This window comes from Sarcophilus harrisii, chromosome 2 (assembly GCF_902635505.1).
Source record: "Sarcophilus harrisii chromosome 2, mSarHar1.11, whole genome shotgun sequence".
NCBI classification, from domain to species: domain Eukaryota; kingdom Metazoa; phylum Chordata; class Mammalia; order Dasyuromorphia; family Dasyuridae; genus Sarcophilus; species Sarcophilus harrisii.
In genome coordinates, this window is record NC_045427.1 from 302,292,361 (window position 1) to 302,312,638 (window position 20,278).

At 39.3% G+C, this 20,278-nt stretch overlaps 1 protein-coding gene across 2 annotated transcripts; it reads right to left on the reverse strand.

The window, feature by feature from the left end:
• Positions 1–20,264, reverse strand: GSTZ1 (glutathione S-transferase zeta 1). Of its 2 annotated transcripts, none has more exons than XM_003756209.4 (9): positions 20,147–20,264; positions 15,536–15,587; positions 10,789–10,856; positions 9,741–9,821; positions 9,181–9,309; positions 3,177–3,255; positions 2,493–2,545; positions 1,912–1,961; positions 1–368 (listed from the first exon to the last, which is right to left on the reverse strand). In XM_003756209.4, exons 1-9 carry the CDS (start codon positions 20,159–20,161, stop codon positions 242–244), a joined length of 654 nt encoding a protein of 217 aa, XP_003756257.1. In that variant the 5' UTR covers positions 20,162–20,264; the 3' UTR covers positions 1–241. The 2 variants fall into 2 exon arrangements, with proteins under 2 accessions (XP_003756257.1, XP_012403202.1); XM_012547748.3 differs by lacking the exon at positions 20,147–20,264 and adding an exon at positions 16,767–16,862.
• Between the last annotated feature and the right edge of the window lie 14 nt (positions 20,265–20,278).

Sequence of the window (20,278 nt, forward strand, 5' to 3'; positions counted from 1 at the left end):
CTCGGAGGACATTTAATTTATTGGTAAGGCTAGCTCCTCTGCAAGCCATAAAACTCTGAATGAGGACAGACAGGTGATTTTTCCTGACAAAAGAGGGAGCATCCAAAAAAAAAAATAGATGGCAGAATCACAGATGGGGAGAACAACATGATTGGTTACAAAATCAGAAGTATCATTGATGTGGAAGACAATATGATTGCAGCTCACATCTCAGTTGTCCCTAATATGAAAATGCCGGGATTTAGGCCTGAAATTCTGGAGGGGTGTCAGGCTGCCGGGAAGGGTGGCTCACTTGGAAAGCCTCCATGGTAAGCAAGGTCTTGTTGATGCGGTTGATGGTGGGGTATGAGGAAAGGTCCACCTTAAACCTGCAATATGAACGTAAGTCATTGAGCAGAGGCCGGGCTTTCAGCAAGGAAACAGTGAACCTGAGAAGCATGGAGAGGCCAGTTTGGATATTCATTTAACTAAGGAGGGAAGTTGCTATGAGGTAAAAAGAAAGCAGCTGGATAATGCAATTGATAAAGTGCCAGAAAGACTCATCTTCATGAGTTCAAATCCAGCCTCAGACCCTTACTAGCCATATATATAACCCTGGAAACTTGTCACTTTACCCTATTTGCCTGTTTCTTCACCTGTAAAATGAACTGGAGAAGGAAATGGCAAATCACTCTAGTATCTTTGAAAAGAAAACCCAAATGGGGTCATGAAGAGTTGGACATGACTGAAAATGACTAAAAAACAATAAAAAAAACAGAAGTAGAAATTGCAAAGGCAATAGGGAATCAGTGCAGTGTCATTTGGTCCATCCTGCCTGGTTTTATGAGTTATCTTTTGATATCTTGCCTTTTTACTAGGGGTTCTTAACCTGGGGCAATGAACTTGACTTTTTTTTAAAAATAAATTTATTTTGATATAATTGGCTTTTCTTGTCATTTTATGCATTTAAAAATTATGCTGAGGAGCTTCATTGACTTCATTGATTTGCCACAATACAAAAAAGGTTTAGAACCACTGCTCTAGATAAAACCTAAGATCCTTGGGATCAGGAACTCTCTAGTATTCCTTTAGGTCAGGAGTGGGGAACATCTAACTTCTGGAATAATTTGCCACAGCAACCATGGGAGATGAAGGATGGAAAACTAGGGACAACTGCCTCCCACTGCTTATATCATTCATTGAGATGAATGATATAAATATCTAAATGCCTTTGGCAGAAAAAAAAAATCCTTCCCCCCACCTCCTGCTCTGCTCTAATGGAGCCCTGCATATAACTGAAGCTCAATTGCTTCTGGCTGTATTGGGGTAACAGGAGGGGAATGCATAGGGCTGGAAGAATGCATGGGGGCCTTGGTCTATCTATTTTCTGGAGATAATTAAGGGGCTCTTTGCTGATAATGAACACCTGTAGAAAGTCTACAAATACCTGCTGGTGGGTTTTCCTGTTGGGATGCCTTCCAGAAGGTTAGGTTGAGGGCACCCTCATTTTCCCATAAGCAGAAGCCAAGGGCTGGGTTACTCTGCAGTGATTGGGAGATCATTTCATTGGATCTCTCAGGTAAGGGAAAGTAGAGTTCCATTATGGAAATAGATAAACTGAGATGCTACCAGTGTGACTTATACAAAAGAGAGGAGGGGGTTCTAGTGGGGGAAAGGTAGTTGCTTATGTATGGAGAAAGATCTCTATGGCAGTGGTTCCCCAACTTTTGTTCTCAGTATCTTTATACTATTACAAATTAATGAGAATCTGTCCAAAGAGTTTTTGTTTATGTTGGTTACATTTATGGCATTTACCATATTAGAAATAACAACTAATTTTCAATTTGTAGAACCTCTAAAAGGGTTTCAAATCCACACTTTGAGAACCACTGCTATATGATATGTGAGAGAGAGGAAAGGGTTCTCACTTACCTCTCAGCATTGGCCACCTGAGGTACTAGGCATAAGTCAGCCATGGAGATCTGCAGAGAAAGGTCAGATTTGGTCCCAGTTCAGGATCCTTGACCACATACCAAATGGGTTCTGACTATCTCTGGCAACCTTAGTAAAGTAATCCTGCATTGTATTCTTTCCCTCTCAAGCCTGAAAAATCCCATTCCTTGCCCCAAAGCTTCTGTCTATAGTAGCCACCAAGGTTTAATAAATCAAGGGCTTTTTACTGACATCTCTAGTTGGGATTCTTTACTTGCCACTGTCCTGCTTTGAAGACACTGGTCTCAACAGCAGAGTTAGGAAGCTTGACTGGCTACCCCATTTGAAGATGTTAGTCTCACATGAATTGTGAGGAGCTAACTTGACTTCGCCAGTATCCTTCCCTCATCCTTGCCCTGCACTTCCCACTTTTGGTGTCACCAGTTAAACCAACAGCCTTCCCTTTTAGGCTTTTCTCTAAAAATGCCAATAAAGTGCCTCTTGCTTTCAGCATTGATTGGCTTGGCTAATTCTTCCATGAAGTCCATTTAGTTGTAGCAACGAAGAATGATGGTCCCTACCTCATTTCCCACACAGTATTTCCCTGCTGTACTCTGCAGAACATGTTCTAGAGCTGTGAAAAGAAGAAAATAAAAATAAGGACTCTGGCCCTTATTTCATGTACAGAATGAAGAAGGAAGCTTGACATCATTACCCTTAGGTCTCAGCTTCTTCTGCAAAATGGGGATGCATCTATGCCTGAGATGGGATTTTTGGGGTAGGTAGGTAAGCTTGAACCTGCTTGTTGGAGGAAAGGTAAGGGAGAAGATACTGGAGATTTCAGAACAAATCAGAGGGAAGATGTTTCCTATTTTTCCCACTTGCAATGAGTAAAGCACAAGATAATACTCTTCTATTATAATCTTTGCTTTGACTTCAATCTCTTGGATATAATTTTCAGGAAAAGCCACGGACTTAAGTGGCCCAGTAAAGGGAAAACCAACCAACACCAAAAGTCTGAGATTTGACCACTGGTTTGGGATTAATAGTCCTCATTAAACTATTCGGTCACTAGTTCAGCCCATCTCCTTCCCAACTACTGGCCCCACAGTCCCTCCATCTCTCAGCCTATTCTACCATTATCACTACAGAAATTGGCAGTGATGGTAGCAGTTCATGAAAGTAGCACTGGGGGAGCAGGGCCAGTTTTCTGAAATTCCAGGATCAGCGACTTGGAACGAGGGCAGGAAAAGATGGAAACCCACCTCCAAAGCCAGAGTTGATGACTGCTTGTGCCCACGCCAGCTGGGTCTCTTGGCCCACTTTCTTTAGGACAGAGAGGTTCTGATAAACCAAAGGAAATTCATTGGTCAGGTTTAGTAGCCTTGCTGATCCTGCCAACTCAGCACCAACCCTTCCATTAGCAATCCACAATTCCCCATAAGGGTGAGAGGGTCTGCTCTGTGAAGAGCCTGGTTTCTCAAGGTTTTGGGGATGAGTGAAAATGCTTGGTCCCTGGGACCTTCTTCTGACTGCCTAAAATGCTGGAGGCTAGAAGCCCCTGAGCTAGAAGCCCACTAGGAGGGGAGGAGAAGGGCCAAGGGTTAGGTGTTCTTGCAGGTATGGCTCTAGTCATGGACTAAGGACGAAGGCCAGGAAGAAGAGGGACTAAGTAGCATACACCCTGGGAGATTACAGAGTCATTGTTCTTGTACTTTATATAGATATAGAGATGAGGGCAGAAGCCAACTCTGGTAACTAGGACTCTGAAACCAGATCTTAGCCCTGGACCATCACAAAAGTGAAGGGGCAAAGAAATGGCTTGTGGAATGTTATCCACAGGTCTGCCGGGCCCACAGGTGAGGAATGGAACAATTCCCAATTAAAGACTGTTCAAGAAAAAGAAGGCGGATATCGAAGAATCCATAGGAGACTGATGAGAGTCAGGCATTGAGGCAGGTAAGCTTAATATCAGTCACTCCATTCAGATCATCAGCATCAGTGGCACCCAGACTCCAGAGGAGGCAGGACTATGAAAGGCTTAACTATCCACAGTGCCAGAAGGGACTGGTCTGAGCACAAAATCTCAATACAAGAGCTGAGGCTAAAAATTAGGAAATAGGAAAAATATCCCCATTGAATACAATAAATATTGTGAGTTAAGTGAAGCCCAAAAGAGAAGAGATTAAGTCTGAAACTACAAGTAGAGGGGGAAATGTTTAGCCACAAGTTCTACAAAGGGAGACTGGAAGAAATTAATGAATGATTAAAATAAAAGAAGTTATAAATGATATTAGAGTTGACAAAGAGGCAGAAAGGAACATGCATAATTTAGAGCAGAATGTAGAAAACCTCACCCAAATAGGAGACTCCCTGAAAAACAGAAAGAAGTAAACAGAACTGAATAATATCATGAGACAAGAAACCTTAAAACAAAGTCCAAAGACAGAAAAAATAACAATGTATGTATCATAAAACAAATGGCCATGAAAACTTAAGAATCACTGAACTCTATGTTAAAATTGTATCTTGTTCTGGTCTCCCCAACCATCTCTTCCCTTCCAGTCAGTATGATAAGCAAGTTTGTAAGTAACCAATAGTAGGAAATAAAATTGCAAATCTGGAAGTCATGTACAAGCTGATCCTAAAATCAAAGAATTAACAAAAACTCACATGCTGGTAAAATGTGCTGAATTAGCAGATGCCGTCTAGACACTGCTGTCAGGGTTGTGGGCTCTTTGATATGTATTTCCAGACTTCCACAGTTGAGACCAACAGAACATCAAATGGTGCCGATAATTTTGAGATGAGGTGGACATATTAACTTTAAAGTTTTACTAATAAATCGGACATGATTTGGATATGTTAATGAACTAACTCCAGGTGACACAGACAAGAGAAAGTCAGTTTCCCTCAAAAGCCCCTGTAAAAATGAGACCTCAAACTCCTGCCTCCCAAGCACTCTTCCATCTCCATTAAGGCCATGACACTGAGTCTCCCAACTCTATTCCTATCCCCTCTCCCTTCTGCTTGGCTCCCTTCACCATTCTTTCTCCTGCTATCTGCTTCTATATTTCTTTTGCCACTTGCCTCTGCTGTGGTGTTTACTCCCATTCCTCTATGGCTAAAGTGTGATTGTCATCCTGTTTCCCCTTGCCAGTCATGTTACTAGCAAGTACTTGAAGAACTAGTCCTGCCGGTACCTATTTAATAATTTCATAAATAAATTATAAACTCAGACTCCCTGAAAACCAGCACCAAACAAAAAACCTTGATGCCATAATTCAAGAAATAATAAAAGGGACTGCCCAGATCTATTGTACCAAGTAACATTCACTAATCACTTCCAAAGGGAAAACCTAAACTTCCAAAGAGAAAAGCAATGTAACAGAGAACTTCCAGTCAAAGAAAAAAAATGCTGCAAGCAGCCAGAAAGAAAGCATTCAAGTACTAAGGAGCCACAGGTAGAATACAACACTTGGCTACAGCTTCTTAAAAGGAGAGAAAATCTTGGAATATATTACAAAAGTAAAAGCTAAAGATTTTACAACAACAAATTTTCTCTGCAAAATTGAAGATAATCCTATAGAAGCAAAAATGTCCCTTAATAGACTACAAACATTCTGAGAATTTTTGAGGAAAAGAACACTGAGAAAAAACTCTGAAATGGAAACAAAAAGGTTAAAAGAAGCCTAGAAAGATATTTAAGTAACTAGAAGGAGCTAAATAATGATAAAGTAACTACGTTCTAAAAGAGAAGAGACAAGTATCCTGTCAGAATCCTAAGTCTTCAAAGGTCCCAGAAGAAGTTAAATGATAAAAATATGGGGCCTTCAAGTGGTTATGTTCTTTTTGTTGGTTTTTAAAAAGTAAAAAAAAAGGAAGGGGATAAAGAATATACAAGGGAACAAATGAGGAAAAAGGAGGAGGAATATATGTTTTTTGGTAAATAAGGTACATGAGAAAAGTATTTAAACATGGAAGAAGGGATGGGGAGAGAGTAAATATGTTGACTTAATTCTTATCTGAACTGTATAATAGGGACACAAACACTGAGTATGGTGTAGAAACACATTAAATTCAATAGGTAAATAAATGGGAACAAGAAAAGGGGAAATGGGATAGAGTTGAGAATAGGATTGTAAAGGGAGTGGACATGAGCAAAATAAACTTCAACTTCAGAAAGTTAAATTATAAAGGGAAGATTAAAAAAAAAGTAGAAGAACCAGAGATCAGAGTCAATCAATAAATCCTTAGCCAATTGGAGTTTTCTCAACAAGGGAATAATACCAATAAGAAAAAAAATGAAAAAAAGAAATCACAATAAATTAATAAAGGAAATTACTCAAAACTATTTTTGCCTAAAAATATACCAACAAAACCAATAATTTAAATGAATGTGTCCAATTCCAAAACAGAATAGACAAGAAATGGAGAAGTGAAATAGCTTACTTTCAGAAAAAGATATTTAACAAGCTATAAAGAAACTTTCAAAAAAAACCCTTTGGACTAGATGGATTAACAAGTGAATTTTATCAAATATTCAAAAGATAATTCCAATGTCACATAAATTGTTTGAAAAAATGGGGGCAAAAAGGATCCTACCAAACTTCTAGTAAAATACAGAAGGGCAATATTAATAGAGCAATATCTCTAATTAATATTGATGAAAAAATCTTGAGCAAAATAATAGCAAAGAGGCTATAACAAAGAGGCTACATTAATTTTTTTAAAAATCATATGCTATGATTAGTTTGGATTTATACCAGGGTGGCAGGATTGGTTTATTACAATAATAATAAACAGAAGTTACAGGATTATATCAGAAAGTTTTTGATAAAATAAAATATTTCTTTGTGCTAAAAATAGTAAAAAAAAAAGTTAGAAATTAATGGAGTGCATCTTAAGAGGATAAATAATACCTAAAACCAAAAGGTAGCATTATTTGTAATAGAGAAATTCTAGCAGCCCTTCCAATAAGACCAGGCCAAAGTAAAGATGTCCACTATCATTATTACTTGATAAAATGCTACCTAGAAGACAAGATAAAAATATTAAAAACAAACACAGAAATTATGCAAATACAATGAAAAACACTATTTACAAAAATATAGTCCTAAATAACTGGAGAGAGATTATCTTCTAGATCACTCCACTATATTAAAAATATTAATATCCTACTTAAGCATATTTACAGATTCAGTATTATTCCAGTTAAATTATCAGATGTTTGTTTTTATAAAAACAAGACAAAAAATTTATCAGGAGGACCAAAAAAAAAAGTCAAGAATATCAAGGGAAGAAATGAAAAAAGTGGGGAAAAAGCAGGAGCTTAATTTAAGTATTATTAGCTCTCACACTATAACACAAAGCAGTAATTATCAACACTATTTGGTGCCAATTAAAAAGAGAAATGATGATTAGCAAAGCAGATTACCTAAGAAGACCAAGAAACAAATTTAGTAGTATACTCTTCAACAAGATCAAGGCTTTGAGCTACTGAAATTAGGACTCAGTCAACAAAAATTGCTAGGAAAATAGACAGAAATTGGGTTTAAACCAATTTCTTATTCCACATACCATAGTAAGTTTCAAATGGATACATGAGTTAGCTATAAAAGTCGTATCAGAAAACAATTAGAGGAACAGAAAATAAGCTATTAACTAATATAAATAGCTTAGAATTCTTGATCAAACAAAGGATAAAGAGAATCACAGAAGATAAGAGGAACAATTTTAATTGCATAAAAATAAGGTTTTAGCACAAACAAAATCAATGCAGTTAGAAAGTAAATAATTAAATGGAAAAAATTATTGTGGCAAATTTTCCCAATAAAATTCTCATGTCCAACATATGGAGAAAACTGATACAAATCTGAACAAAAGGTGATAAATGGCCAAAGTGTATGAACAAGTTGTTCTTAAGAGAAGTTTAAGTTAGCAGCAATCTTACGGAAAAAAAAATACTCCAAATCATTAATAGAGAAATTAGAATTAAAATCACTCTTAAGTTCTGCCTCACATCCATCAGACTAGCCAAGATGACCAAAAAAATGATAATTGTTGTGTGAGAAGACAGGTAGACTAATGTACAGTTGGATCTTTGAAGTCCAACCATTTTGAAAATAAAGTTAGTGTTATATTTCTAAAGCTACTAAACTGTGACCCTTTGACCCAGAAATAACACTACTGGGCTTATACCCCAAAAGAGATGTGACTGAGGCAGGATCTGAACTCAGATCTTTCTGACTTCAATACTGTATTCACTGCATCACTTAGTTCTCTACTTCTTTGTTACAAGGGAGGGTTTCTCTTTTGTTTTGGAGGAGTGGCAAATTGGAGAGTGAGTGAGAGGGTAATGATACTGATACACAAAAAGGGAAGAAAATAGAGAAAAATGAGTCAATGAATCATTTAAAAAAATAAACAGAAGAGATAAGGAAGTTCAAAAGGGGACAGAAACACACAAGGTAGTGTTGGAACTGCTATGTTAAATTGGAAATAGTGTTCTAAAAGCCTTAGAACAGTTTTAAGCTTTAAAATAAATAAACAGCATAATCAAGTTGTGTATAATGGAGACTCATAGCTTCATATGCAGGCCTCTTGTTTTTCTTTGTATAAGGAAATAACTGAGTTGATGTTTCTTAAATTCATAATTGGGAAAAAGCTTATAAAGTAATATGTAATCCTTCTCTGAGCTCAGGAATAACTAGTTAGGTTGAGAATTACTTAGAGACAATTGCAAGGAGAAGGAAAAGTCAGGGAGACTTTGAAATTTTCTGTTCACCATCACCTACATCAAGGAGCACATCAGTCACTGAATGAGTGATTCACTCCCACCTGTGCTCACTAAAGTGAAGTACTAGGATGTCAAGGCTCAGCTTGCACTGACTCCTATGGACAAACTTTTTCATTCTACTAGATGTTACCTTAATTTTTCTTCTCTTCTAATTACTAGGGATATACTTATCTGTTTACATCTTTTACCTCCACAACAGAATGTCTGGTCCTTGAGGGCAGGGACTGCCCATAATTTGGTCTTTGTTTCCGTGTGTATCACGGTGCCTTGTAGAGAGCAGGTGTTTAATAAAGGATTGGACTGGACAGGATTGGATTATATAAAGTCACACGTTTCTCTAAAAATGTCATGATTCCATGAGGTGGTTTGAATCTGGGGCTCCTCTCTCTGTTGCCCTGGGTCTTTCCTTGGGCCATGGGCAAGTACCATGATGGGACCATGGGCCTCTGTGTGTCTTTACAGATCTGTACCTGCAGAGGCTGAATTCCACTAGCAATGAGATCCGAGATCATGCGAACATGGGCTCTTTTCTTGGGGTCCTGCGGCAGGAGCCTGACCGGTGTCGGTCGTGTCTCTTCCAGATACTCAATGATGGCCAGCTGCAATGCACAAGGGGCAGGGATGAGAAACAAGGCAGGAAGGAGAAGGGACTTGATCCCTGGGGGGTGAAGATAACTGTTTTTCCTTTTCCTGCCTGTCCCCTATCTCTCCTCCATCCCCCTCTCCCTGCTTCCTTCCCCTGCCAAGTCTGGGTTTATTTGAAGTCCTGGGACAGTAGAGGGTCCTGGTCTATCTCTCTATAGGCTTCCTATATGTATCTGCAGAAAGAACCCTTAAAGATTTCCCATAATTCTGGCCAAAATGGCCTAGTTTCAAATGTCTTTGACGGAGGGGAAAAGAAGGCAGTATAATCCTCACTCAGACACCTAATTCACTGGGCCTGTGTGTATGTGGGGGAGGAGAAGAGCAGAAAGTAAGGGGACTGGCTCCTGCCAGAACTAGGGCTGGGCAGGCTGGACACAGTACTCACTGACTGAGTAAGGATAATGCCATCAATCTTCAGGGTTGGCACTTGACTCATAGGGTTCAGCGTCTTAAATTCCTTTGTAAACTGTGAAGACAAAATCCCAAAGGGAAAGGGAAAACCTGGCTTAGTCAGGTTGGTGGAGAGGGACATAGCTCTGAATCCTGGTCTGGTCGGCCTTTCTACCAAATAAAAGCCAAACTCATTAATCTGTCATTCAACGTTTTCCACAATCTGGCATATACTTTCCGCTTCCCTCACCCTATTCCCCTTGGCACAGTCCAGCTAGTGAAAGAATTCTCTCTCCCTTTTTGATCTGGAGGTAGATATTTGATATTTGTGGCCCCAATCCTGGGCCACAAATAAGGCTATTGTGAAGTTAAAATATCTGTAGAGCACTTTCAAAACCTGTTGTTTTTATTTATTTGCTGTTATTATTACTGATGATCTCAGTTGATGTTGGATCCTATAGACAAACTAGATTACTCCCCATTTCCTAAACATGCCCTATATTTTCTTATCTCTGCCTTGTGTGAGCATTCCCTACTATCTCTGTCCAGTTAAATCTGACTCATCCTTCAAAGTCTAGCTCAAAACTCAATGCCTTCTTTGAGAATCTCCCCCTGACAAAAACCCTATTTCATTTCCTTCAAAAATCTCAAAAATGTAGTGATTCAAGGCAATTCCAATAGACTTGGGAAATGCCATCTGCATCCAGAAAGAGTACTATGGAGACTGAATGTGGATCAAAGCATGATATTTTCACTTTTTTGTTGTTTTCTTTTTCATGATTTTTTCCCTTTTGGTCTGATTTTTCTTGCACAACATGACAAAAATGGAAATATGTTTAGAAGAACTACATATATTTAACCTAGATCAGATTACTTGCTGTCTTGGGGGAAGGGAAGGGAAGAGAGGGAAGGAGAAAAATTTGAAACACAAAGTCTTACAAAAACGAAACTATCTTTACATGTATTTGACAAATAAAACTATTGAAAAAAATTTTTAAATCTCAGCACTTCATACAATTCCATGTTATTGTACTCTTTCTTACCTGCTGCCCCCCATCTTTTATGAGGCTAATGGGAAGGATATCGTAGTCAATCCCCTTGAGAGCCAGAGCTGCAGATGAGAAAACAAGATACATACAAAGAGAAAGCAGCCTTGTGATGACTAGGAAAGAGACTCCTGCAGATTTTTCTAGAGTTTCTCCCTTAAGGGATTAGGTCTATTACCTTCAAGCTCACCACAGCACAAAGTCCTCTCTCTCTCTCTCCTTTCGATTAAGTTATTTATTGTTCAGACCAGTGCCACAAAGTGCATAAGAGTACTGGACCTGGAGTCAGGAAGACCTAAATTTATAATCTCATCTCAGATATTACCTGAGTGACCCTGGGCAAATCAATTATCCTCAATTGCCTTATCTGTAAAATTGGGATAATAATAGCATCAATCTCCTAGGACTGTTATGAGAATAAAAGATAATGTTTTTTTGCAGTATTTTGCAAACCTTCAAGTGCTATATAAATGTTGTCATAGAGTTGTGGACCATAGCATGCCAAAATTGTCCATGAGGTCTTCTTGGCAAAGATACTAAAGTGGCTTGCTATTTCCCTCTCCAATAGAGAGTTAAGTGACTTCCAGTCACACAGTTACTAAGTGTGTGAGGCTGGATTTGAACTTAAATCCATCTGATTCCAAACCCAATGCTCAATGCTGCCTCCATTATCAGGCTTGTATCCCACATGAATATTAGCTGTTTTTATAACCATTCACTCAGAATTTATTTTGTGCAACACTATATGGCAGCTCTATTTGCATCTCTTACTTCTCCCTAGATCATAACCTCCCTGAAGGCAAGGACAATAATTTGTTTTATTCATTCTTGTCCATCTTTTCATTTGGCTTGGAATAGTGAATTGCCTAGAATTCAGCTTCTTAAACTATGGTTCACATAACCCTATATAGGATGATCTGAATGTGGAGGTACCAAAATTGTGAGTTATTATCAATAAATGTTTGATTGAATACCTATTTTATATACCTATATCCCTGCGGTTAAGTAAAAACTTCTCAGTTGAAAAGGAGTTGTGAATGGAAAAATTTAAAAAGCTCTGGCCTGAATTAGGTGCCCAAAAAGTATGTGCTGAATGAAGGGGATGGGTATGGTTGTTTCCTAGCAAGGAATCTAAATCCTGGAATCCTAAGCCTTCCAGGGTAGGAGGAATAACTGGGGATAACAGGGAGGAAGCTAACTAGAGCACCAATAATCAAGAGAACAAATGATCCCTCTTTTTTCATCCCCTCAGCAACAAAGAGGAAACTGAGTATTGTATAGATTCATAGAATTGGAAGGGATCAGGCTACCATCTAGCCTAGTCCTCTTCATCTGACAGATGAGGAAATTGAAGCCCCAAGGGGTTAAAGTGATTTCCCTATTTGATATAGACATTTAAACTTAATTCTTTTAACTATAAACCTGTTGCTTTCTAAAGCAGCTTAAAGTGTTACCAACCACTCTAGGGAAGGTGCTTTTAAAATGGCAGTATTTCATCTCATTTTAGAATGTAGTATTTCTCAAAGTCTTTCTCTGAGTAGGGTAATCTGCTCAGAACCCATAAATCAATATTAAAAGGAAAAAAAAAAAACTAGTCATCAGGGGAAATTCTACCCATTTTCTCACTAGTCTATCCTAGTAAAGTCTCCCAAATAGCTTGAGATGTTTTTATTGTATCCAGCAAATTGTGTTTCCTGCTTTTGCCTATTTTTGAGAATGAGAATGCTGAACACCTCATCTTAAATAGAAAGAAAAGAGGATGGCTGACAAGGGTTTGGGAAATGGAATATCGATGTTTTGAGTATATGGGAATGTAATTGTGGTAGGATGGTTGGTTGAGGGAAACTGGGAGGGGGAGATTAATATTTATCGTTTCCACATGTGTCCCAAAAGGTTCATTGATGTCTCAGAAGATTAATTAAATTCTGAACCACTGGCATATTAAGCTGAAGTCAGTAGTTGCAGGATTAGGAATTGGATTCAGTTTTTTTCTAATCTGCTAACTGAATTTTTTTTAATTGCTGAATTGAGAACTGTAACTTCCAAAATATTTTTAATTTCTTCTCATTTTTCTTTAGAACTATGCTGGAGTTTCTTATTGTAGTTCCATGCCCTCTTGAAATTGTATAGGATTCTGTGTTTCATTAGGCATTAGGGATTTTTTGGGGGTAATATTTGTCAAGTTTTCTTTGTATTATCTTTGAAGATTTAGTATTCATTGTTTCCCTTTGGATTAAGGTTGCTCTGTGTTGATTTATCTCTTGAAATCTTTGGTGTTTCAGCCTTTCCCCCCTTCCTTATCTTTCCCCATCACTCACTTTCTGACTGGTTCCCTTTTTACTTGAGTGATTATGTTGTGATGGTTGAGTTGCAAAGTTGCATCCTTCTTCCTGCATTAAAAGATTTACCGTTCATTGGCTGTAGCCCCTGCCCTAGGTAGTATCTAATGGGAAAGACTGGCCCTACTTGGGTTTTAGTTTCCTTTCTTTCAGGGGAGAAAGAAATTCATGACAACCACTTATGACAGACTCCCTTTCTCCTTTCCTTTTTTGGCTGAACTGAATTAGCATCTGTCACTTTTTTCAGGGTTGGGCAAGGGTGGGAAAGTGTTCCACACAGAATCTTTGCATTCTCCTGGGTCTAGGGGTATAAGAACTCCCCAAATCAGCACAAACTCCCCTCACTGATGAAGAATCCAATTCTGTTTGTTTCAGAGTAAAGGTAGGGCAGGGTGTGAAGCACCAGCAAAATCTCTGCAATAGATGAGGGAGGACTCAGATATGGGTCTGAGGTACAAAGGCTTATCAGTCAATTAGTCTAACATGTACCAGACACTGTGATCTGTTTGTCTCTGCCCAGAATGCCTCTGCATTTAAGGATTAATTTTCTCTGGTATTAATTTATCTTGTCAGAGTTTGCTCTTTTTTGTCCTGTGGATTAGTTCTAAATATGGCATATAATTTCTTTTTGAATTTTTTTTTTTTTAAAGAACTGGTGGGATTGGGAAACCCATAACCCACAATTCCCTTGATTATTATTCTTCAAAGATCTGAAGGGTTGTTATGTGGAAGAGAAATGAAAGCTATTCTGTATTATTTTGGAGCAGGGTTCTTAACCTGGGGTCAGGAACTTGTAAAAAATTTTAAAAAAAACTATATAACTTACTTTTCATTTCTAAGTATTTTATGCATTTAAAAAACATGCATTTATTCTTTAAAGAGGTCCATAGGTTTCACCTGACTGCCAAAGAGATCCATGACACTATAAAGATTAAGAACTCCTATTCTAGAGTAGAGGTGTCAAACACAGGCCTCTGTTTGACCCAAGCCAGATTAAAATATAACTGGGAAATGTTTAACCAAATAAATAAAAATACAATGTAGATGGTATTACATTTTAAAACTAAGTCAACATGTGGCCTGCAGCCATCTCCATATAAGGACTCCTGGTTTCCCTCAGGGCCAGGGAGTGGAAAGTTCCAGGGAAAATGATTTCCATTTAGAATAAGGAAAAACTTCTTATCACTTAAAAGTGATTATTTGGAAAAATAAAAGTCTTTCTTCTGAAACAATGAACTCCCTGATACTGGTAATGTTTAAGCAAAGCTGGTGTAACACCCAACAGGGATGTTGCAAAAGAGAATGCTGAATAAAGAGGGGAGCTGGACTTCTAAGATTTCATAATTCCTAGATTCTACCTATAAAACAGAAGGGGGTTGCTATTAGGCTTAAAAAGTTGTTATTGGGCTGCTCTTTATTGGGGGGGGCGGTGGGGGGCTATGTGTGTACTGCTTTAGTGTCAAATAGTACTTGAAGATTTACAAATTTCTTTCCATAAATTATCTCCTAGAACCTCTTTAAACCCATTTTACAGATAAGGTAATGGGAAGGGATGAAATAATTTGCGAATGGTCACCCACAGTTAGTAAGTGTGAGAAATGAGATGAGAACACAGCCCCTCCTGGCTTTAAGCCCAGCAGAAGACAACATGGCACAAGGAGACAATAAAATACTGAAGTAATGTCTGGCTAGCTCAGCCCAGTGCACTACTCAGCTCTCCCTGGTCCCCATCTTTGTCCTTGCTCCCACCCCCAGTTCACAGTTTAATAGTGGCTCCTTTTACTGGACTCACTCTTTTTTTTTTTTTCAACAGGCTCTGAGGGAATATAAAGAGCTCTCTCTGCAGGACATTGACCTGCCTAGTTTGATTAGTTAGCAAAATCAAATAAGATAAGAGCCAGGCAAGGAAAGCAATAATGATAAAAGCCAGGCTCTTTTCCTAGCCCCCAGCAAGGATGGAGCTGGTAGGATGGCTAGTTCTCCTAGAATCGGTGTAACATTACTAAGGGGCTCTGGAGAGGAGGATGAGGAGAAGAATCAATTATTACAGAAAGAGAATGCCTTCTTTTCCCCATCCCCACTCCCACCCCAACCCCCACCCCCTTTCTGGTTTTCTGTGGGAACCCATCTAAGGATTGGCAGATTGAAGGGGTTCTAGGAGAGCTGGGCTGTTGCCTTTGCCCCAAAGCAGTGCATTTGAACTCTTATCTTTCTCTCTTTTTTAAAAATTTAATTTAATTTTTTATTAAAGCTTTTTATTTTTGAAAATGTGTGCATGGCTCATTCTTCGACATTAACTCTTGCAAAACCTGTCTTCCTCTCCTTTGCCAGATTCCCCTCATTTACTCTCCCTCCCCATTTGTAGTTTCTCCAGGAATATGGGAAGGGGCAGAGATCAATCTTACCTATTCGAACTCTCCAGGAACAAGAGCTTCGGAAATAAGAATAGAGGACCGGCTGAGAAGAGAAAGGTGGAGAAGTTTAATTGGGGCTTTCTGGTCTTTGTCACACAGCTCTTTCTGGGTTGAGCAGAGTCAGCTTGCTTCCTCTCCAAGTAGGGAGTGGGTCTAAAGAACAGGAGAACTGTACTGCTTTGAGAGAGGTCATTGAAAATCTTAGCGGAGTAAAGACAGCTTCCTAAAGCACACTCAGATCTTTAAGACAGATGACAAAAGGAGTAAAATGGGGACTAAGTAAATGGAGAAAAATATAAGAAAATTAGAAAGGCAAGGAAAGGAGCCATTGGCATTTTATCTAGGGCTTTAACAGCCAAACAGATGACTTGATATTTGTCAAGTTTCTAACACAAGATAATATGGAAAAAAAAAGTCTTTTTTTTTTTTTTTTTTTTTTAAACTCAGGTCCTCCTGACTCCAGGATTTTACCCACTATACTTTCTAACTGTCCCCCAGTCGTCTAATCAATCAGTTGATAAATCAGCATTTATTAAATTGGTCTTGTGTACCAGATACCATTCTTTGTTCCCTCCACACAAACTCGCGGTTAAAGGCCCCACTTATATCCTTATTTTCCTCAGTTATTCCAAAGAGAATCAGGAGAGGAGGCAAATATCCCAGGACTCACTTACATATGATCATTGTTCCTTTCCTTCCTCCACTCTTACTAGCTGTGGGTGACCATTTGAAAATTATTTCATTCCTTCCCACTCCCTTAACTGTAAAATGGAAACAAAGAGGTTCTAGGGGATAATCTATGGAAAGCAATTTGTAAATCTTCAAGTACTACAGAAATAAGAAATAAAGTAACACACATACACACATACAAAATGAAATAGAGTAAGTAGAATTCAAAAAAATGAATTTAGTAATGGTCCAGTTTGAGACTGCAGGGGGGAGATATTTTAGGGTCGGGAAAGTCTCCGGAGATCTTTGGTGGATTTGCTGCTGAGAACTTCAGAAAGCAATAAAGGAGATATTTTGGGGAAGAGGTATTGGCTACAGCGTTCCTCCGATTAGGCCCCAAGGGTCTGTTTCCTCCTTTTGGGGACTGTGACATCAGTGAAATCAATCCACTCTATTTTGGGGTAGAGAGGGAAGAGGAAGCAATATGTTTCTGAAGAGAGTAAAGATTGTCTTTGCTGAGAACCAAAGGGCCTGTATCTTGCTGGGACCTTACCTTCTCAGGAACTGCCATTCTGTTCCAGTGACCCTTGAACAGAGGAATTTCCCTCAAAATTTGCTTGGTGAAGGGAGGAGCTAATAAGAGGGTGGGGGGTGCAGGAGCCAATGGGGACCATGCTGTGGTTGGCCTTTGGGTCTGGGAAAGAAGGACATCCAAGGTCTCAGCTTTAGAGGGGTTTCCTTTTCCCAACATTCTCATTGGATTGCTGAATCCATTTCCTGCACAAAGTGAGTCAGCTGAAGGCACAACTATGAAGCAACGGGTCTTTTTAGTATCCCCTTCCTCATTATGGCCTTTCAGTATCTTTTCTCCCAGATCCCCAGTCCTTTTTGACTTCTAAACGATCAGATAAATTCTCTCCATTGTTAGATCATTTATATTTTAAAACTAAATCCTAGGAAAGAAACAATGACTGTATATAAGGGAATTCTGGAATATTTGCCTCCTCCCCTTCTGATTTTCTTTGGAGCAACTGAGGGAAATAGGATATGTGCAGTCTGTAACAGTAAAAGGAGTTTGTGTGGAGAGAACAAAAATGGTCCCTGGTACACAGAACCAATTTAATAAATGCTGATTTATCAACTGGTTGATTAGATTAGAAGACTAGGGGGGAGGGTACCAAAAACTCCTCAGGAGGACTTGAGTTCAAATCCAGCTTCAGACACTTGCTAGTTGTGTGACCCTGGGTGAATCACTTAACCATTATTGCCTCCAAGAAAAAAATCATGACAGCATCAGGAAATATTTTTGCAATTATTTTGCACCAGGGAAATGAACTAGAGTAACTAGAACTCTATGGAGACTTACTGGCCTGGCTTGAAAAATTGATGACACTATCCAAGCTACAGAGTCATTAGGAATGCCATGGAAAAAAAGAAAAAAAATCCCTTTTTCACTGACAGAAGCAGCTGGACATGACAGGAGCTGTAGGGAAGGATACTAGCCAGAACTCCTATATTTGTGACTGACTGTAAGTGACCCTTGGGATTTACATACAACTTTGAGATAAATGGTCCTTCATTCTATGATTTCTATTCTGTTACTCTCCTTTGAATAAAACTTTAGTATAGTATGAATGCATGTTTGCAAATGGGGAGTTGGTCTGAAGGGGATAGTGATGATTCTTTGTGACTCTGTATCGTGTTTTCCTTGGCAGAGATAACAGAGTACTTTGCCATTTCTTTCTCCAGTGAATTAAAGCAAACAGCAATTAGTGACTTACTAACTCAGAGATAGCATTTGAAGTTGGATCCTGAATTCAGGCTCAACAATCTCTCCCCTGAGTCACCAAACTGCCTGAAGGGTATATTAGATAGGCCTGTATTTTCCCAACTTTCCTGAATTCTGTGACCAGTGAATTCTGAGAAAAACTCTCAGAGTGGACCAGAGCCCCTTATGTCAAGTCAACAAACATTTACTAAGCTCACACTATGTCCCAGACATTATGCTAAGATGTGCTTTGTTTGAAGAACAGTTAGGTTAGGGTCTTGGATAGTAGAGTAAGTAAATGGAGAAAAGTATAAGACGACTGGAAAGGTAGGAAAGGAGCCATGGCACTCTATGAAGGGCTTTAAAAGCCAAACATGATCTGATATTTAAGTTTCTGACACAAGGTATTATTTTAAAAAATGTAACAGGAACAACAAGGAATGAATTAGATGGTGGCCCAAATCTGAGGTGCAGGGTGGGAAATGTTTTTGGGTAGGGAGTCTCCCAGGAATCACTGGAGGATATGCTTTAAAGTACAACTTCACATGACAATGAAAAATATATTTTGGGGGAGAGAGATAATGCTGAGTTTCTCAAATTAGGTCACATGGACCTATTCTCCTCTTTTGGGGGATGTAACTTTTACTTAGCCAGGCCATTCCAATCTTGCTGTAATTTGCTATTAGAGTGGAGATTGAAGGGGCAATCCCTAAATATCTTTACCACCTGAAACGTCACCATTAGAGTCATTCTCATGAAGTAACACATCATGGCATCTAATAACTCACTTGTATTGATTTTTAATAATGCATTTTTACAACAAAGTTGTGTTATGTAATAGAAATATTTGCATTTTACAGATGAAGAAACTGGGGCTTAGAGAGCACTTATTGCTACTATGTGCTAGGCCCCAGAAATACAAAAACAAAAGTGTGAGAGTCTTGTCCTCTGGGAACTTACATTCTAATGGAGCAGATAAGTCGAGACAGAATAGAGACAGGGAAAGTGATTTCAGCAGTGCAGAAAACTACACATGCAGGTCAGCACCCCTTCTCAGGGCTTCCTTGGCCAAGACCATACAGCCAGGATGCATTAAGGTCAGAGTTTGAAACCAGGTCCTCTTCGTTCCGAGGCTGGCTCACTAACAGGAAAAAAATACACTGCAAATTGTTTATCCTTCCTTCTTGAAGAGGCCCATGACATCTGGGAGGTGATACCATGATGTGCAAATGAAATATAGCCACGTGAGAGAGGGCTGGCAAGGTCACCTGCCTCACTTTCCCTTCCAGAGCCAAACTGGGTCCAGGGGCCAGACAGAGGATCAAGATGCCTGGAGATGGCCCAGGGTGCAGTGGGAGAGCTTGGCCTTTTTAAACTAAGGTCTTGAGGCAACACCCATTCAAGTGATTAAGGCTAGGTAGCAATGGAGGCCTCTCACCTAGTCAAAAAAAAATTTAAATAAATAAAAGAATAGGGAGAGACCTCTGCAAGGAAAGACACTGATATCTCTATGTCCTTGGCTGAGAGTCAGGAGACCTAATTAAGTTTTGAAGCAGCCAGTTGGATAAATCCTTGAGAAACGCCTTGGTTAAAATCCTGCGTCTGTTCTGTGCTAGCTGTGAGACTGTGGGCAAGTCTATTATTAACTTCTCTTGTGCCTCAGTTTCTTCATCTGCAAAATAGGTATAATAATCCCGCCTGTCTCCCAGGTTTTGAAAGGATAAAATGATATGTTTGTCACGGAGTTTGCAAACGGTAAAGCGCTATAGAAATGATTCTAATTCGTTCTGATTTTATGGTTGATTCTTTTCTTTGGTCCCTGTAAGTAATCGCCTTTTTCTGGGCCTCAATGTTCCCTACCAGCGGAGGGAGCTAGCTGTGATGAGATTCCGTGTATTCGCAGCTAGTCTAGATAGTTTTGTTTTTTTAAGGGTTGTTGTCCTCGAAACTACATTTCCCAGGATGCACTTGGGACTGCCGTAGAGCGTGTTGAAATTGCTAGTCTACTTCGGAGGGACAAAGGGCGCTTTCTGGTGGCTTGCTCTAGTTCTGGGGAAGACGGGAGGTGGGGAGAGGGAGAGAGCCCGAAGAGAGGAAGCCACCATTCTTCCCCGAGCCCCAGGCACCTAGGCCTCTCCCTTAAGCCCTCCCAGTTGTGCACAGACCTTTCCCGCCTGCATCTTGGAACCCTCTGTGCTCAAGAAACTTCACGCCTGGGACCCGCCGGACAGCATGTGCAAGCCACTTGACTTGTCTGGATCTGTTTCTTAATCCAACCCCTTTAAACAAGGTTGGAT

Coding starts and splice junctions, on each gene's coding strand:
- GSTZ1 (XM_012547748.3), bottom strand. Junction 3,256..9,180: donor GTGGAATTCAGCCTCTGCAG/GTACAGATCTGT, acceptor TTGGTTTATCAG/AACCTCTCTGTCCTAAAGAA. Junction 369..1,911: donor CAGGTGGCCAATGCTGAGAG/GTAAGTGAGAAC, acceptor TTCATATTGCAG/GTTTAAGGTGGACCTTTCCT.